Source organism: Vigna unguiculata, chromosome 9 (genome assembly GCF_037176805.1).
Source record: "Vigna unguiculata cultivar grain cowpea cultivar isolate G323 ecotype 2 chromosome 9, ASM3717680v1, whole genome shotgun sequence".
Lineage (NCBI taxonomy): Eukaryota > Viridiplantae > Streptophyta > Magnoliopsida > Fabales > Fabaceae > Vigna > Vigna unguiculata.
Window position 1 is genome coordinate 46801874 of NC_140800.1, and position 16111 is coordinate 46817984.

The window sequence follows — 16111 nt, forward strand, 5'->3', positions numbered from 1 at the left end:
ATCCATCAACTCTCCTTACATCAGTAAAATATATCCATTTCTCTGAAATGAATAGAACTAAAATTATCATTCAAATATAAATACCAAAAGTCCCAGCCAGTATCAAATAATATTGTCCCGAGAAACAATGGCTTATTCTGGCAGCTGCTGAACATTTCTAGTTTGGTACAAAGCATTAGAAGCTGCCAGAAGTAACCCCTATACAAATACAGAAAGACCCCTCATATAATGATGGCACAAGAATATCATCATGATTTCGACTGAGGAGAAAAGATATACAAGAAAATATCAACCAGAACTCTCATGCGCCAAACATGTTTTAAAAGCCATCCTGAGCATGTAACAAATTATTCCTCCCACTCATAAGCTGCTCCCTAATCATTGGTTACTCTTTAGTAACCCACCTACGGCCTCTAATCTGGTAGCCTCCAAAACTTTGATCACTACTGCTCTCACCTCCACTCTCTCCACTTGCATATTCAGATTTTTTTCGGTGTTTCTTCCCCCTCAATATGCCACTATCGCTTACACTCCCATTCAAGAGGGGGTCATCAATTCCCCGAATCACTCTCCTTGCAGGTAATGATGAGGCAATGCAACTATCATCCTTGGTTCTTCTTCCATCTTTGTCATGTTTCTTAATATTTTCAGAGATTCTGTGTAGTTTTTCATTGAATTTAGTAATTCCCTTTTCCACGGGCTCCACAGCTTGATGAACAGTGAACTTCACATCCTTAACAATCTGAGTGTCAAAAAGAAAGGGTGAAGCAGATACAATATTGAAAAAGGCACTTGAAATTAATAAGCCAATATTTGTCTACTACTAATAAAAATAACTTTAGAATTTTTCAATCTTTTCTGGTCCTGAGGTTTCCTAATAAATCATATTTGTTGCCATGTTTACAAAACAAATTAATACCAAAGAATGGAGTTGAGAATTGAATTAAGAAAAAAAAAACTCCAATATATGCAGCTCACTTTAAGATTCCATATTCTCCTTAGAATAATTTTAAAGAAGATAGTTTGTTCCTTTTTTTATTAACTACCAATTAGCCCCTTTATGATAAGTTCATAAATACTTTAAAGGATTTCATTTTTCAGAGAACGAGGGAATAATATTATTTCCTCACCCTTGCTAGGAAAGGGGATTTTACCCGGTGTTAACTAATACCATATGCCCAGAGAAAAAGAAGCAAGTTGTAATATTACCAAACTTCAGGATACTTACATATCCACCACCACCAATAACAACATCACGAACACTCTCTCTAATTGTCATCCCACTTTTGGTATCATCATCTGGTGTAGGAAGACGCAGCTTTGTCGGTCTCTCACTGTCCCTAATTTCATCAGGGTCCAGAGGACAGTCAGCAGAGTAATCTCCCAGCACTGAAACGCTTCCAGGAAAGCGGTCTCCCATTAGCTCATAAGGCTTGGCTGGAAACACATACAGGTGAACTATGGAAGCAATTCCCATCTGTGCTTGATGAATACAAAGTGCTGTTAAACTCTATTCTTCCCCTTATCTGAAGCAGTCATAAAAATGTAAAACATGAAGATAAGAAGTGTTGAACATGTACTTAAGAGTCCAAAAAGGTTCAAGTACAAGTTCAAGAAACAGTGTCTAGAAGCCTAAGAGCTTGAGTGTTGACAAATTACATGCAAAATGTAACAGAACAAGGAAAACATAAATTAAAAACTACCACATTGCAGTGTATTGTCATCCCACGGCATCATGCCTGGTTATTATTATCAAAATTAATTAAATCATCAATGTACTGATCAACCAAACTAAATTAGTTTAAAAGTTGGATTTACCAAAAAATACCTAGTTCCATGAAAACAATCATATTATATTTAAGCACACCCATCCAACACAGATAATTGTGTCTTGAATCTATAGGCTTTTAGACAGATCGATTAGCAGCAAACTAAAATAAACCATCTAGATAAGTTTTTCATGCTCAAATTGCACAATTTACTTCCCACCAAGGCTATGATTAAAAGAGAGAATTCATTTCCCAGACCATGTTCACCAGGCATTCTGGACCATGGAGGACCAAGAACTGAGTTAGTCATGGTTAATGGTTGCACAAAATGCTTCCTTACAACAGTCAGCTGTAAGATATAATAGATACAAAAGAAATTCAATTAAAATGCTGACCCAGTTCCTAATGCAATTACCAAACAAAATGAAGCAAGGCAAACATAAGAGGACAAAGTCTACCTCAATACAAATGATGAAATCTTGGACACTTGACTTGAACTGCAAGCCTTGAGCAATGGGACTTTTGAACAAACCAAAGGTGCACAGGAGAGCAATTGCCACACCTTGCCACCAAGTGAGGAACACAATTGATTTAAATGTCAAAAATTTAGCCAATGGTTTTATATGAGCCAGTTCATCCTTTGTAACAGTATAAAACTGAACAAGGCAATACAAAGCCCACGACTGACTAAAATTCAGAACCACTGCCGTATAAGGATACCTACAAATGTAGCAGAAAGCTCATGCAGTTATATAACTTGAAAACCTTAACCTGTCACTAGAATTGCATGAGAACACAAACTTTAAAAGGAAGATACCAAATATGAAATTTTAACAACCAAATCTAGAAATAAACATAATAAATTCAACACCTATGCATGAAAGTAAGTGACAAGAGCCTCAGTAATAAATTACTTGAAGACTTCTTAGAATCTAGTACAAAATATATAGTCAAAAGAGAAATGCTAAATCCTCTAAACACATCATCACAACAACAAAACCCTTATCGCACTAGATGAGGTCAGTTTACACAAAATTAAGAGATTTTATCACAAGATTATCTGAGGAGTTTGAATACATAATCATAAGAGTGAAGAAAGACAAAAACAAAATGTAATTAGGATGAAGTAGGATTACTGAGATAATCTTTAAAGATGATTTAGCATTTCTCTAGTTAAAATATTTGGACAGAAGAAACAATTTTGAATGGCAAGTTACTAACTACAATTCAAGCTACCATTCTCAGGTATAACAGGTTATGTTAGAGCTGTTTAGGTTCAAAGGACAAATTCATACTGCGTGTATAAATGGAAATGCAATCTAATAATCTATAATCTATATCCCATGATTGGATACTTTCTTTCCTTTTACCCCCTCTTTTTCTTGCCTGATACTCTTGTTTCCCTCCAAAGATTTTCATGTTTATTTCAAAAATTATGTCTCCCTTCTCGGTTATTTGTTCATGTGAAATTGGAGTAGTTTAATAAATAGCTCCTTAGAAATTTGGGTTCCGAATAGTCAAGCAGAATATTCTTCTCTATGTTATATTAGCAAAGATTAGTAGTTAAGGGCAAAAGTAATACAAAATGCATGTCTTGAAAGAAGATGACCATAAAATATAACATAAACGTAGAAGCAACGACCGATACAGAGAAAGGTGACGGCAGAACAGTTTCACAACAACTCTACCTAATATAAATGTATGGTTTCGTAGATAAAGAAAGATGTTGAATGTTCCACGGAACATTAATAATCATTTAAAAGAATAACAAAGAATGGTAATAATAAGGAAAAAAAATTATTTTAAGACAGAAAAAAAAAAAGCAAGAGGGAAAAGGAAATGAAACATTTTTATGTGATATGGTTGAACAAGGCAATTCGAGAGTATCTTACCCACATCCTGGTTTAAATTCTCCTTCACAGTAGACTCCAAAGGCTTCAAGGATTACAGCGAGAATAGCAGTGAAAGCTTTGATTAGCATCTGAAAGGTTTGGAGAGAGTATTAGTAAAAAGGAAAAAGAAAAGGATGATAGACAGAAGAGAAGCAAAGCATACATATTGAACAATGCCAAATTTAATAATTTGGTAGAAGCGATGACCGAGTTTCCAGGGTTTAAAGAAGTAGTTGAGAGGAAAGGGATGGTTGACAGTGGCCTTGTCAGAAGAATGTTGCAGAAGAGGAGTTTTAACAGAGAGACGAGACTGTCTTTCCATAAACTGAATGGTCCTTTCCTCGCCACCAAGACAGGCAACAAGGTATCTTCCAAAGCAATACATGGCGAAGGATTCATAGCAGTCCCTGAGAATCTCGCAATCGACCCCGATTGATGGATTGACCAATGATACAAACTGGTAGGTGTTGGAGGGAAGCGGAAAGTGAGAAGAGACATAACATGTAATATGTGATATGACGGTGAGTAAAGAAGGGTAGGAGGTGAGTGTGGACTTACCGATTCAATAGAATAGCAAGGAACCATTAGTATAACCCCAATCAAAAACTTCTGCTCCTCGGGATTCTTGTAAGCGGAAAGATGCTCGAACAGAAGATACATGGAGAGGGCGAGGGTAATGAGGAGAAATGCGGCTGCAATTACAGTTGCCCATGTGGGAGGCGAGGAAACCAATTGGATGAGAATGCTGGTGTCGTTCATTGACCAATCACTCCCACACACACGCACCAGTGTATATACCTCAATTCAACTCAGACATCACCTGTTCTGTTCACCAGATTTATTCGATCAGTGGATGACATCAACAGTGACAGGGTAAATTGATTCAATTCACGAACGATGGATTGAATTCCCCAATGGTGAATTCGCAGCGTCACCTCACCTGGATCGTCTCCCTATGCCAAGAAGCATGGTAAAGCAAGTAAGCAATTTAATTCACCAAAGGAAACCCTTCTTTCCCATCTCGCATCCCAATCCTCCCAACAACCTCTCTCACCCTCGTCCCTCCTAAAGTATAAATAAATAAAAAATAGGTTACATAATAATATCACAATCAATTTAATTACTACACGTCTCTCTTCTCCACTGCCTGCCTTGCCTTCCTTCCCCTTTTGTTCCATTGTTTTTATTACTCTTCTTTTTATAAATTATAAATTCCAAAAAATAAAAAAGGAAATGGAATTGTTTTCATTTATTAATTGATAAACATGAAACGACGGCGTTTTGACGAGGTTGAAGACCATTTGTTAGTTAGGTGGGGGAAGGAAGAGGTTTTGGGATACGAAAGAGGATGGAGAACAGGGTAACATTACAAGAATGGTTTGACCGCGTTGACTCGGAGAAGAGTGGAAGCATAACGGCGGTGCAGCTGAAGGTAAAAGCAGTTTTTGTTAGTTGCGGCGATGCGATCTTATCTTTCTTTTTTCTTATTGTTCTCATTCTCAGGCAGCTCTGGCTGTGGGCAACCTGCAATTCCCCCTCTCAGTGGTTCACCAGATGATCAGGTTTCTTCTTCTTCTTCTTCTCCGTTTTAATTCCTCTCGTTAATGCTGTGATTCATTCGTTGCCGTTCCATAGGATGTACGATTTCGACAGAAATGGTACCATGAGCTTTCAAGGTACACACGCCATTCTCAATACCCTATTATCCACTTACCATTATCCCGCCAAATTTCCACCTTTTTTTATTTTATCTTTTAATTCCAACATTCCACTCTATCTAACCTTCAAACAATTTCTTTCTCTCAGAATTTGTTGCACTCAACAACTTCCTTCTTAAGGTTACTACTTACTTTTACTTGTGCTAAATCACTCTACGTTCTACACCTCATCACAGTAATTCACATCACATCACATGTTTGTAAGACTACCTCAATTATCATCTTTTGACCTCCTAACTCGTGTCGTCCCTTATCTGCAGGTACATCACATAACGATCGATAAATTCAAATTATCCTTTGATATTTATCCTGTGTATTCTTTATACCAATTAAATTAATGTCTTTGCAGGTTCAACATGCATTTTCGGATCTAGAGAGGTGATCGTTTTATTTATTTTCACCTCCGTTATAGATTTATGCAATTTCGTTTCATGTCTCTTTTTATAAACTATTCTCCTTTATAGTTACACCTACTTAGATTTACTATGTGATGGACGACCTTTCTGAAAAGAAATTATTAATGTGAAGGTTCGTAAACCATGCGACTGTGGGTGGTTCGAATCTTAATACTATTGTGGCCTATTACTTCTAAAGTCTAAATACCTTTTATGTGATAGAATGCCAATCAGTAGATTTCTGGATAGTACTATTAATAGGGATTCACGTTAGAGAGTAAAGTCAGGGGTTATGCTCATTGGTTGAAATTTAAATAATTACGTTTTTTTTTATCTGTGTGCTTTCCATGAGGAATGGATGGATGAGTCGTAACATTTGTTAGGCTCTCGTTGATGCAGGGGTCGTGGTTTTCTTGTGCCTGATGATGTATTTGAGGTATTTTTTTAAAATTATTCTGAGTTATACCATGTACTTACTGTAACTATTTTATTCCACCCAATTGAGCTTATAGTTCTTAAAACTAATCTCTAAGTTGTAGAAACAAAATATCAAGGTCCTTTGTTGGTGTAATGTTCATATTCTCTTCTTACAGTGGTGTCTTTGCATGATTCGTATTTTCCTTGAGTTCTAGGAACACACCCTTCTTATTGGTTATTGAAAACTACTACAAAATCAAGAGAGTCACTAATAAGATGTGAGACCTACCAAGTTTTATCATTTCCTATCAGTGAGAAAGTGTGTTACAGTGTGTATTCCTAGCATTTATCTTTTTTCCAGTGATGAGAGACTACAAAACTCTGCTTATTTCACATAACATTCTCTTGTTGCAACTCATCTTGATGAATTCTAAATGTTTCCAGGCTTTGGTAAAAATTGGTTTCAAGCTGGATTCTCCTGCTTTTTACACTGTCTGTGAGGTAAAACATCTCTATATCCTTATTTCTTTTTTGTTCCTTTCTAGGAATGATAGCTTGGATATATAATAGTGAGATGGAGAATCCTATAATGCATTATGTTAGCCTTGTAATTATTTTTCATTGTTTTGACATCTAAAGTAAGTTTTAGTTGGAATTCTTGTTGCACATTAATGCAATACAGAAGACCATGCTAAATTATTTCTTTTTTATCCTTCTTAGAGCTTTGATCAAAGTAAAAATGGAAGGTTTCGGCTGGACGACTTCATATCAATCTGTATATTCCTACAATCAGCACGGTATGTTCTCATTTTATACAAAGTTCGGGAAAGGAAAGCCACAGATTTCTAACACCATTTTTTCCAACCTCGTTGAATTTTTATTTTGTTATCCACTGCAATATTATAATAAGGATCTTTCATTGCTTTTTTTTTTTTTTGCAGGAATCTGTTTAATTCTTTTGATACGGCAAAACAAGGCAGAGTTACTCTCGATCTGAATCAATTTGTGTATTGTAGTAAGTACACACTAAGCTGCCTTATATAATTAGTATCCACAGTTTAATCAGAGTTAGCTAGCAAATAACTTTTGTTTTAGAAAATATTTATCTCAGTGGAGTTGTATTTAAATTGTCCTTTAAAGTAATAAGGTTATATGAAAGTGTTTGCTCTGCTGCAATTCTGCTTAAATATGGCATGATGCACTTTGTTTCTTGACATGGACTAGCTCCAATGCCCACGTGAACTGGAAAGAAAAATTGCGAAAACAATCTCACTGGCGAATAACTTATGATTGACTTGCATTTACCCAATTATTCACTTCCATTTTAATACTACAAACGTCAAGCGGCCTAATTTAGGATTTTGAGTTGAGGGGTAGAAGTAGAAAGTAATGTAATTTATTCTTGCTCTAGATGTACTCCATCTGCCCATGCTATTTGGACTGCTTCTAATGTATTACATTTGCGTTTTACTTGGCACATTGCTACTATATTAATTCGACATATTAATTTCTGATTCTTTCTCTCTTCTCTTTTACAACTTGTCCAGCTGCCAATTGCAGAATATGATTGAACGTATGATGGCTTGGGAAGATGATTCACGAATACTTCACTTTGTCAACTACCATTAAGTCATCTTAGAGGGAGGTAATTTGTGATCACGAATAAGATGAAACATTTTGACTACTTGCCATCTGTTTGCAAAATACAGTTTTTTTTATGATACAATTTTATTTTAAAACGAAGTCGTTATGAAACATACTCAGTTACCACCCACAAAAGTATATCTTGAGTTATGATAAGATAAAATTTGATGTATCGCTTCTTATTTAACGAGGTTGGATAAACTAGAATAGTTATAGAACAACAAGATCGAAGAAAGAAGAATTGAAGATGAATTGAAAGTTTGTTTGGATTACGTTTGAAACAAAAGTACTTTAAAGGCAAACAAACTGATTTCCGCACAGGGTTTTTAAGCACGAGGACCTGTACATTGATTCAGAAGAGGAATTGGTTTGTTCTCTTTACTATAAGAAGTCTGGTTATTGTCGTTCATCCCTACACCATGGTAGTACACTAGTAAAAGTTAAATTAATTCATAGCTAAATAGTGTTAATTTTATATATAATATGTGCGTGCTAGAAAAAATGCCCAAGGTTAATGTGCATTTGTTTAAAATCATTATCTACAACATTTGTTTTAGGTTCATTACGAAATTTACAACAGCTCGTACGCCCAACTAATCTAACAACTAACTGATTTAGATGTTTAGAACAAAAAAATTAGACATTTAGAACAAAATAAGTAAAACTACATATAAATCATTGTGTACTATTTGCTTATTTAATTAACTTCTTTCAAAAAAAAAGGCTAATTAACTAATTATGTTCTGCTCTTTAATCAAATTTTATTTTGCGAATAATGTCGAGTTAGGTTAAGATAGATAAACCCAAGAACGCACTAATTAAACAAGTTAAAAAGAAAAAAAAACTTAACCCCACCTTATAATTTTTCTCCCAAACTTATCCTTCCTTTTCTTCTTCACTTTTAGCCTTATATTCCAAAACTCACAAATTTCTTACGTTCAATGAGACCCACAAACATAAGAAAGCGATTTAAGTTGAAAAATAATACGTACTCTTTAAAATACTATTCCATAGAACTATACTATTAAGTTATTTTATGAAATATTTTACTACGGTATTTTGTACGTGGATGTTGGAAATTTAAGTGTTTGGATTTTGTGGGTTCTCCAAAGAAAACCCCCTACCTTAAAATTAGAAAATTTGTTTAACTTCTACATTTCTTATTTCTTATTTTACTTTGATTGACTTAAGCCCTCGTGATTGTGAGTAGTTAGTTAATCTACCTAGTTTTATTGGTATTATTAGGATAACCAAGTGAGTTTCGATATTGTCATCACGATTTGATGAGCTCTTGAGAATGAAGTTTTGTTGTTACAACTACATATTACATTCTTATTTCTTAATATTTCTAATAATGTATTTTAAATGTGGGTTTTGACTTGTCGTTAGAGAGTGTTGTTAGCAACAAAAAATAAAGGAGATTTCTTTTTACACCTCCACATTTTACTTCTACACCTTATAAATATGAAAATGACTGTTTTGTCTTAAAATTAGATTTTACATTGTACAATCTAAATGTTATAGAAAAAAGTTTTCGGATTTCGCAATTCAGAAATCAAATAATTTATAAGTTATGCAATTCAAAAGTTTTTTTTTTATATTGAGATTGGTACAGAGTTATTTTTATTTTTTAAATACAAAATATTTTTTTCTCCTAATATCATCATGCAACGCATACATATTTTTGAAACTTTAGATGAATTTAGTCCTCCAACTGTGTAGATTTAGTTCCACATTTTGTTAAGTTTATTTAACGCATTAAACATAAACATATTTTCATATAGCATTTGAATTGTTTACACCGTTTGAGACATTTTTGCTTCAAAGACCATGAACATATATGAAACGTCAAATAAATTTAACAAAATTTGGTTAAAAAGACAAACAAAATTTGATTAAAAAGACAAACAATTCACATAATTCTCTGAAGTTGAGGAACTAAATTAGTAAAGTTTCAACTAATTTCAATTTTCACTTAAAATTAAGTAACAAAAAACGTATTTAAACATTTAAACTTGATGAATAACATTATAAAAGATCAAATGGTTTTTTTTATTGAAAAATTACAGTCTTTTTATTTTCTTTTCATTTATTCGTTTTCATTTTATTATATAAATTGTTAAGAAATTTAAGAATCTATGATTGGAATTGAAAATTCCTTAACTTATCACACCCTCAACAATTATTTAAGGCCGTATCTATCAATGACCATAATTTTACTAACCTATTTCATAAAGGCACTAATTTAAGGGGATCATAAAATCCATGACCATAATTTGAGGATCATTTTGAAAAACCAGACATAAAACTTCTATCATTCAAGAATCTATTGATGATAATTTTGTGGCTATTCACTTCTGCAAGTGCTCACATTTTTTCCTTTCACCCTAACCACAAACAGACCCTTAAAAGAACCAATTGAAGACCTCTATGACCATTTAGGAATCGGAAATTTAATCTGAAAAACTGTGACCATATATTGAGGAAAAGTAAATGTACTTCGAAGGCCTTATGCAATAATCTTAACCTACTCATTTTAATACCTTGAATATCCATTCTGTAAAGACCACACATTATACTCAACGTAACTTTTAGTGATTGTCAACAACACCCGAAAGAAAAACCGGTACTGGTAGTTGGATTCTACTACCATTCTACAAGTAAACTCTCAAAACAACCAAAACTACAACCTTAATTATCCAGCAGAAACAGGGCTGTTTCTATACAACCATTTTATACAACCTTCTCTGAAAGGTAAGGGTAACTCTCTGAAAGGAGAAGGTCCTCCCTTAGAGTTTACATCCACCACAACTTATGTTGCCAGCTCTTTTGCGAAGCTCTCAAAACAAACTTCTAAAAAACTCAGAAAAAAGCCAAAAGAAAAGTTCGTACCCAGAAGCCAGAAGCTCATGCGCGTTCCCGTTCCCCCGTTAATTATCCAGTAAAAACAGAGCAGGCTCTATTTTTGCGGCGCAGCCATACCTCCATGTACTGTACTTTCTATATACACCAGTGAGTTTTCCTGATCCGGCTTTTCGATGGAAAGTAACCATCAGCCTCGAGCATTCTCTGACATCACACACAAGGAACATTTACTATACACTTCACAAATTCAGCAAAATCAACTGACAGACACTGACAACAATAAGGACATCTGCCAAAAATAACTTACAGAAGCTGCTCTTCTGAGTAATCAGTATACCACTCGCTGGTCTTAGTCCATTGCTTAAACTGGTACATGCTACATTGAGCTGTGTAAATGGCTGCAGCAGCTAGCAAAGATGGTGAAAACTTCAGCATTTTGTATTCCACCAAGCAAAGTTCAACCAAGAAGAAGGACGAGAGCTCCAGCTGACACAGTTTCACAGATCTCATATTCGTTAAGTTGCTTTAGTATTATAAATCATCGTAAAACAATGCTGCATTACTCACCTTTTTATCAGAATGAGCTGCCTTTAGAAATCTTCTCATGAACATGTATGGAGTAGGCACAGACAAGTTGAATTGCAGACTGTTCATCATCAATTTCTCCTAGTGACGTATGTTTTGATTAGATGCATTTCCCAAAATTAAAGGGAAGCAAAAAAGAAAAAGAACGATGAAGCATAAACTGAGTTACCATAGCTAAAACTTCATCCCTTGTATATGCCTTGTCTGTTATCAGAATAAAATCCTCAACGGTAGGGACTGAGACCTCCTCGTACTTACAAGCTATTAGCATAGCTGTTACGCCAACTAACTGAAGTTTCTTTCTGATCATTGCCTGACGCTCCAGGAACCTGTCGATGAGATTGACAGTAAGGAACAATGTCTCCTCCAAAAGCTCAAATTTGTAGTGAACCTGTTAGAAACCGTAAAAAGCTTGACTAAGTTTTGAGAAGCTTAACTTCAACCCTTGAAAAGGACATCAACATGGAAATGTAAATAATGTACCTCAATAAGCCAGTCAACAAGAATGGCTCTCATCCTCTCATTAATGTCAAATTGATTAGTCATGTAATTTGGAGAGACACAGCTCGAATCCTGCGAAAGAACTGATGGGTCAACATCATATATATAAGTCCTTGCACCAGATTTTCCAATCAAGTAGTCAAGAAATCAGAGCCCTTTTCTAACATTTTCCAACCGACAAGGGAGGTTTTCTTTTAATTATTTGGGGAGATCCGATGAATGTCCAAAACCAACAAGAAAAATTCTACTTAATTTGTAATTTTAAAGAACAGCTGTTCATTACAAGAGCCAACCAGCAGAGAGATTTTGAATGTTACCTCGATTTTCTTGTAGAGGCTGTAGATATCATCGATGTACTCAACAACTGCAAGTGGATCTGTCCTGTCGCAGGCATCGATGTCTAAAACAGGTTCCTGCACATCTTCCATTTCAACTTCCTCCTGAGATACAGTGGAGCACACGCCATTTATGATATTCTGCCCAAAAACGCAGACAATGAGATGAAAACGTTCAAAGACTTACTATCCTGTCTATTTCGTCGAGCATGGCTTCAGTATGCTTGACGAAATCTGGAACTGCGTTGTCACCGGCATCCTCATCATCGTCGATAGCTATGATTTCACAGTCTAAGTTGTAACTCGGGTTGGGAGCCAACATGTTGTGTTTCTTAGTTGCCTGACATAACAGGATAGATAGGAAAGTCAAGTGAGTAAACAGATTAAAAAGAAAAAAGAAAAAAAAAATGATCCACATGTGGTTTATGGAGAGGGAAGAGTACATGAGGATGAGGGGGTTGGTGATGCAGAACTGCGTGTCCTTTGCTCTTGCTGCATCATCAAAGAAATTCAAAAAAGATGAACGTATATTGAAGTGTTGTCACACTTAAAGACAGACAAAGAGAGAGAGATTGGTTTCAAAGTGTACCGGGAATGAACAGGGCTTCTGTTAGGCATAAGATTCTGATTGATGCTACGGAGAGGCAACCGGTGATGGAGGGGCTTCAGATTCTCCTCCATTCTTGGATACCCTTTGTGATTCAAGGAAAGGAGAAACATTAAAAACAACGAAACCTCAATCTCGTCCTCGTATCCAAGTATTATTATTATTAAAATGAAAAGAATGGATAAGGAACCAACCTTGAAGATCTGAAGAGGGCAGGCGGTTTTCCTTTGAGGCGTCCATTGGCTTTGCTATGCTGTGTGTGCGTGCAGTGCCATAAACATTAATCAGAAAATTCGGAAGAAGATGAAGAAAAGCAAGATCCGTTGAAAGAACATAAACGAAAATCAAGATATCTGGGAAGATCCTTACGCTGCTCACTCACGCTTGTATGAATCCGAAGAAAAAGAAAATGAAATCTGAAAATGGGAGGCGACAGCAGAGCCAACACGCAGAATAAAAAGAAATGATGAAAAGCGAATTTCAGACGGTGATGTCGCCGTGTCACTGCTCCTAGCCGTTGCCCTTCTTAATAACGGCTACTTTACTATTGAAATTTGAAAAATTAAAAACATTAAGGTTAACTTTCACCCTTTTTCTTAAAATCTACTGCTACTTCAAAATTAAAGGTTTAACAATAAAATACAAGCTATTTCATACTTATTTTTTTACTTTTAACTCTCTTTTTCGATTACAAATTTATAAATAAATTTGTTTAAGATTAATTGTCTCGTTTCATAAAAAAATGAGGGAACTAAAAATATTATGTCAAATTTATTTTTTTTTTGTTATATATTGTTATAGATAAAAAATTTTAACCATAATAAATATGTGTGATAATGTTAAAAAATATACATTTTTAAAACTTATAATTTTCTCCATTAAGTTATCCTTTTCTAGAGTAATCTTTGCTGTCAAATTCTTTTTTACAAATTAAGGATACAAATAACAGTTAAAAAAGACAAATTTTCGGTCAACTTTCTTTTTGGGTACTTTTTCCACTAACTGTTTACAGATAGTTTCTATATAATATTAACTGCGAATTTTAAACATTAATTATAAAAGATAAAATATTAAAAAACCTAATATCATTTTTGAATAATACTCTTAAGAAAAATATTTCTTGTGAATAAAATTCAATGATATCTATATGTTAAAAAGAACAAATAGTCAAACAGGTAGTCAATAAAAATATTACCGTAATTAATAATTAAATACTTAACCCCAAAACATTTTCTTAAAATATATGGAATTTATATTAGTTTTAAAGAATAAAAATGTATATATGTTGAATATCATAACATTATTATTTACTCATTTTAGAAAAAATATATTCAGTTCATCTCATGAATACATTTTACAAAAATTAATTTGAAAATGTCAACCATATTTCATTCAATTAAATTTAATTGTAAAGATAACTTTTGTAATTAATATTAATTAAATAAATTTAATTATTATTCACAAAAGATAAGTGTTTAATAACTTCTATTTTTTAATGATCATAATTTATTCAAAAATATATTATTAGAATTAAAAATTCATTACAAACTAAAACAATTAGTTCTACATGTTTTTGTTTTTTATTTCGATCCTTATAGATATGCAAGTTTAGTTTTTGTCATAGTTACATTTATTTTTCTTATTTTGCTGCCTTATAATATTTTTGTTTTTGTTTTAGTTCTAAATATTTGTCAACATTCTATAAGCAATAAGATCTCAATTAAATGACCATGTGAGTAGTTGAGGAGTAACACATGTGCAATTTTTTTAATTTTTTATTTGAAGATAAAAACTAATGAGTATATGTTTTATTTTTCTATTGAATGACGAAACGTATAATAACACTCTTGCAGTATAAAAACACTCTTGCAATCACATTTCTCTATGTTAAATTTTCATAAAAGGATGTTCTCAAATTAACAAAAATTAATGAGCATATGTTTTATTCTTCCATTCTTCCATTGGATGACGAAATACAAGTAAATATTTTTTTATGCTCTGTAGTAGATGGAAAACTATATCGCATTGACTATTTTTAAAATTAAATAATTTTAAAAAATACATATGTGAGTTCTTTTCCCGTAGCTAGAATATGAAACCAAAATAGAAACACTCTAGTAATCATGTTTCTCTATGTTATAATTTTATAACCTTATGTTCTCGTAAAAAAAATGGTATTTATATTCAAGTCTTTGATTTGATTTGTTCTTCACATTTTTTTTTTATTAAATTTTTATTTTTTAAAAGAAACTTAATATGATTCATTTCGTTAAATTGTTATCGTTAAGTGTTACAAGTCAAAATATAAATCGATCATGTGTCAAGATCTAAGTCATATTATACTTAGAATCTTTGTATTTTTGACTTGTCATGTGATTATAACATCTTTCATAACACATGTTTTTGACACGTATCACTTAATCTCAATTTATGAAAAGATGTCACATTGCATCTTTTTTACAAAAATAGCAATTTAATTTGTCTTTAAAAAAAATTTTCAATTGAGTCTAAACAAAATATAAGGATCAAAATGAATAAAATACTTAAATATAATTAGTGACAAATTACTAATTAAGCATCTATAACAATATATAAAAAAAATTATCTCTTTTGTGTCCACATTTCAAAATACCAATTTTATCTTTTAAAATATAATTATTTATTAAATTTTTGAAAATTGATCGTTACTTTTATAATTTTTTTATAAAATTGTCTATCTCTGCTCTTTTCTTTTTCTCTATTTATCAACTGTTTATTCTCCTATCTTTTCTAATATATTTCACTTTATTTTTAATAAATATAATTTTATTTATATATTTTATATATTAACTTAATAACATTACATTATCACCACCTACTAATATAACATCACATATATTATATTAAAAAAATACGTACACACAGACGTTGTCGCGCTTGTGTACGCTAGTTAATCTTAAAAATATGTGCATTAATACAAATTTTAAATACTCTATATTATTAATGAACAAAACTTTTATATGTTTAAAAATTTGGAGACTGCAAGTTTTTTTTTATTGATTTTGAAGAAATAAATATAATTTATCTTCTGTCGTATCCTATGATAGATTGGAAATAATTTCACTTTTTTATTTTTTTTCATCTCAACTTTTGTATTATTTTTTATTTCTTTTACGATAATTAAGGTATATTTAAGGATCAAGAGTAATTTATGTACAAAATAGATAAGTATGATAAGTTCCATTAAGTAAACGTAAAAGACATTGATGCAATATGACTTTCATTAAGATATAAAATTGTGATTTGGGTGAAATTCTTTTATGAAGATTATCGAGTGATAAAATGTTAGCCTTTCACATTGTTTTGGGCGGGCTAGTGTCTGGGCCGCGGAGCCATCATGGAAG

At 32.9% G+C, this 16111-nt stretch overlaps 3 protein-coding genes across 3 annotated transcripts; 1 reads left to right on the forward strand and 2 right to left on the reverse strand.

Moving 5' to 3' along the window:
• Positions 1 to 37: 37 nt before the first annotated feature.
• LAZ1 (organic solute transporter ostalpha protein (DUF300)) lies at positions 38 to 4776 on the reverse strand. The gene is made up of 7 exons (XM_028086663.2): positions 4602 to 4776; positions 4220 to 4486; positions 3825 to 4118; positions 3662 to 3750; positions 2228 to 2489; positions 1229 to 1477; positions 38 to 742 (listed from the first exon to the last, which is right to left on the reverse strand). The coding sequence occupies exons 2-7, from the start codon at positions 4418 to 4420 to the stop codon at positions 386 to 388; spliced, it is 1452 nt and encodes a 483-aa protein (XP_027942464.1). The 5' UTR covers positions 4421 to 4486; positions 4602 to 4776; the 3' UTR covers positions 38 to 385.
• A 97-nt stretch (positions 4777 to 4873) lies between these two features.
• On the forward strand, positions 4874 to 8007 carry LOC114196130 (uncharacterized). The gene is made up of 10 exons (XM_028086665.2): positions 4874 to 5093; positions 5165 to 5223; positions 5297 to 5337; positions 5468 to 5499; positions 5729 to 5757; positions 6174 to 6210; positions 6636 to 6692; positions 6912 to 6988; positions 7133 to 7206; positions 7739 to 8007. The coding sequence occupies exons 1-10, from the start codon at positions 5010 to 5012 to the stop codon at positions 7756 to 7758; spliced, it is 510 nt and encodes a 169-aa protein (XP_027942466.1). The 5' UTR covers positions 4874 to 5009; the 3' UTR covers positions 7759 to 8007.
• A 2345-nt stretch (positions 8008 to 10352) lies between these two features.
• LOC114162613 (G2/mitotic-specific cyclin-2-like) lies at positions 10353 to 13233 on the reverse strand. The gene is made up of 11 exons (XM_028046557.2): positions 13098 to 13233; positions 12923 to 12981; positions 12711 to 12813; positions 12565 to 12613; positions 12309 to 12461; positions 12104 to 12226; positions 11769 to 11858; positions 11455 to 11676; positions 11268 to 11366; positions 11008 to 11186; positions 10353 to 10904 (listed from the first exon to the last, which is right to left on the reverse strand). The coding sequence occupies exons 2-11, from the start codon at positions 12966 to 12968 to the stop codon at positions 10766 to 10768; spliced, it is 1203 nt and encodes a 400-aa protein (XP_027902358.1). The 5' UTR covers positions 12969 to 12981; positions 13098 to 13233; the 3' UTR covers positions 10353 to 10765.
• Positions 13234 to 16111: the final 2878 nt, after the last annotated feature.

Excerpts from the sequence above, each read along its gene's own strand:
- LAZ1 (XM_028086663.2), bottom strand. The coding sequence starts at position 4,420 with ATGAACGACACCAGCATTCTCATCCAATTGGTTTCCTCGCCTCCCACA. Across the intron at positions 3,751-3,824 it reads AATTTGGCATTGTTCAATAT|ATGCTAATCAAAGCTTTCAC; the intron begins GTATGCTTTGCT and ends CAAACCTTTCAG. Across the intron at positions 743-1,228 it reads TTATTGGTGGTGGTGGATAT|ATTGTTAAGGATGTGAAGTT; the intron begins GTAAGTATCCTG and ends TTTGACACTCAG.
- LOC114196130 (XM_028086665.2), top strand. The coding sequence starts at position 5,010 with ATGGAGAACAGGGTAACATTACAAGAATGGTTTGACCGCGTTGACTCG. Across the intron at positions 5,224-5,296 it reads GTGGTTCACCAGATGATCAG|GATGTACGATTTCGACAGAA; the intron begins GTTTCTTCTTCT and ends GCCGTTCCATAG. Across the intron at positions 5,500-5,728 it reads TCAACAACTTCCTTCTTAAG|GTTCAACATGCATTTTCGGA; the intron begins GTTACTACTTAC and ends ATGTCTTTGCAG.
- LOC114162613 (XM_028046557.2), bottom strand. The coding sequence starts at position 12,968 with ATGGACGCCTCAAAGGAAAACCGCCTGCCCTCTTCAGATCTTCAAG. Across the intron at positions 11,859-12,103 it reads GCCTCTACAAGAAAATCGAG|GATTCGAGCTGTGTCTCTCC; the intron begins GTAACATTCAAA and ends GTTCTTTCGCAG. Across the intron at positions 10,905-11,007 it reads TACTCAGAAGAGCAGCTTCT|AGAATGCTCGAGGCTGATGG; the intron begins GTAAGTTATTTT and ends GTGTGATGTCAG.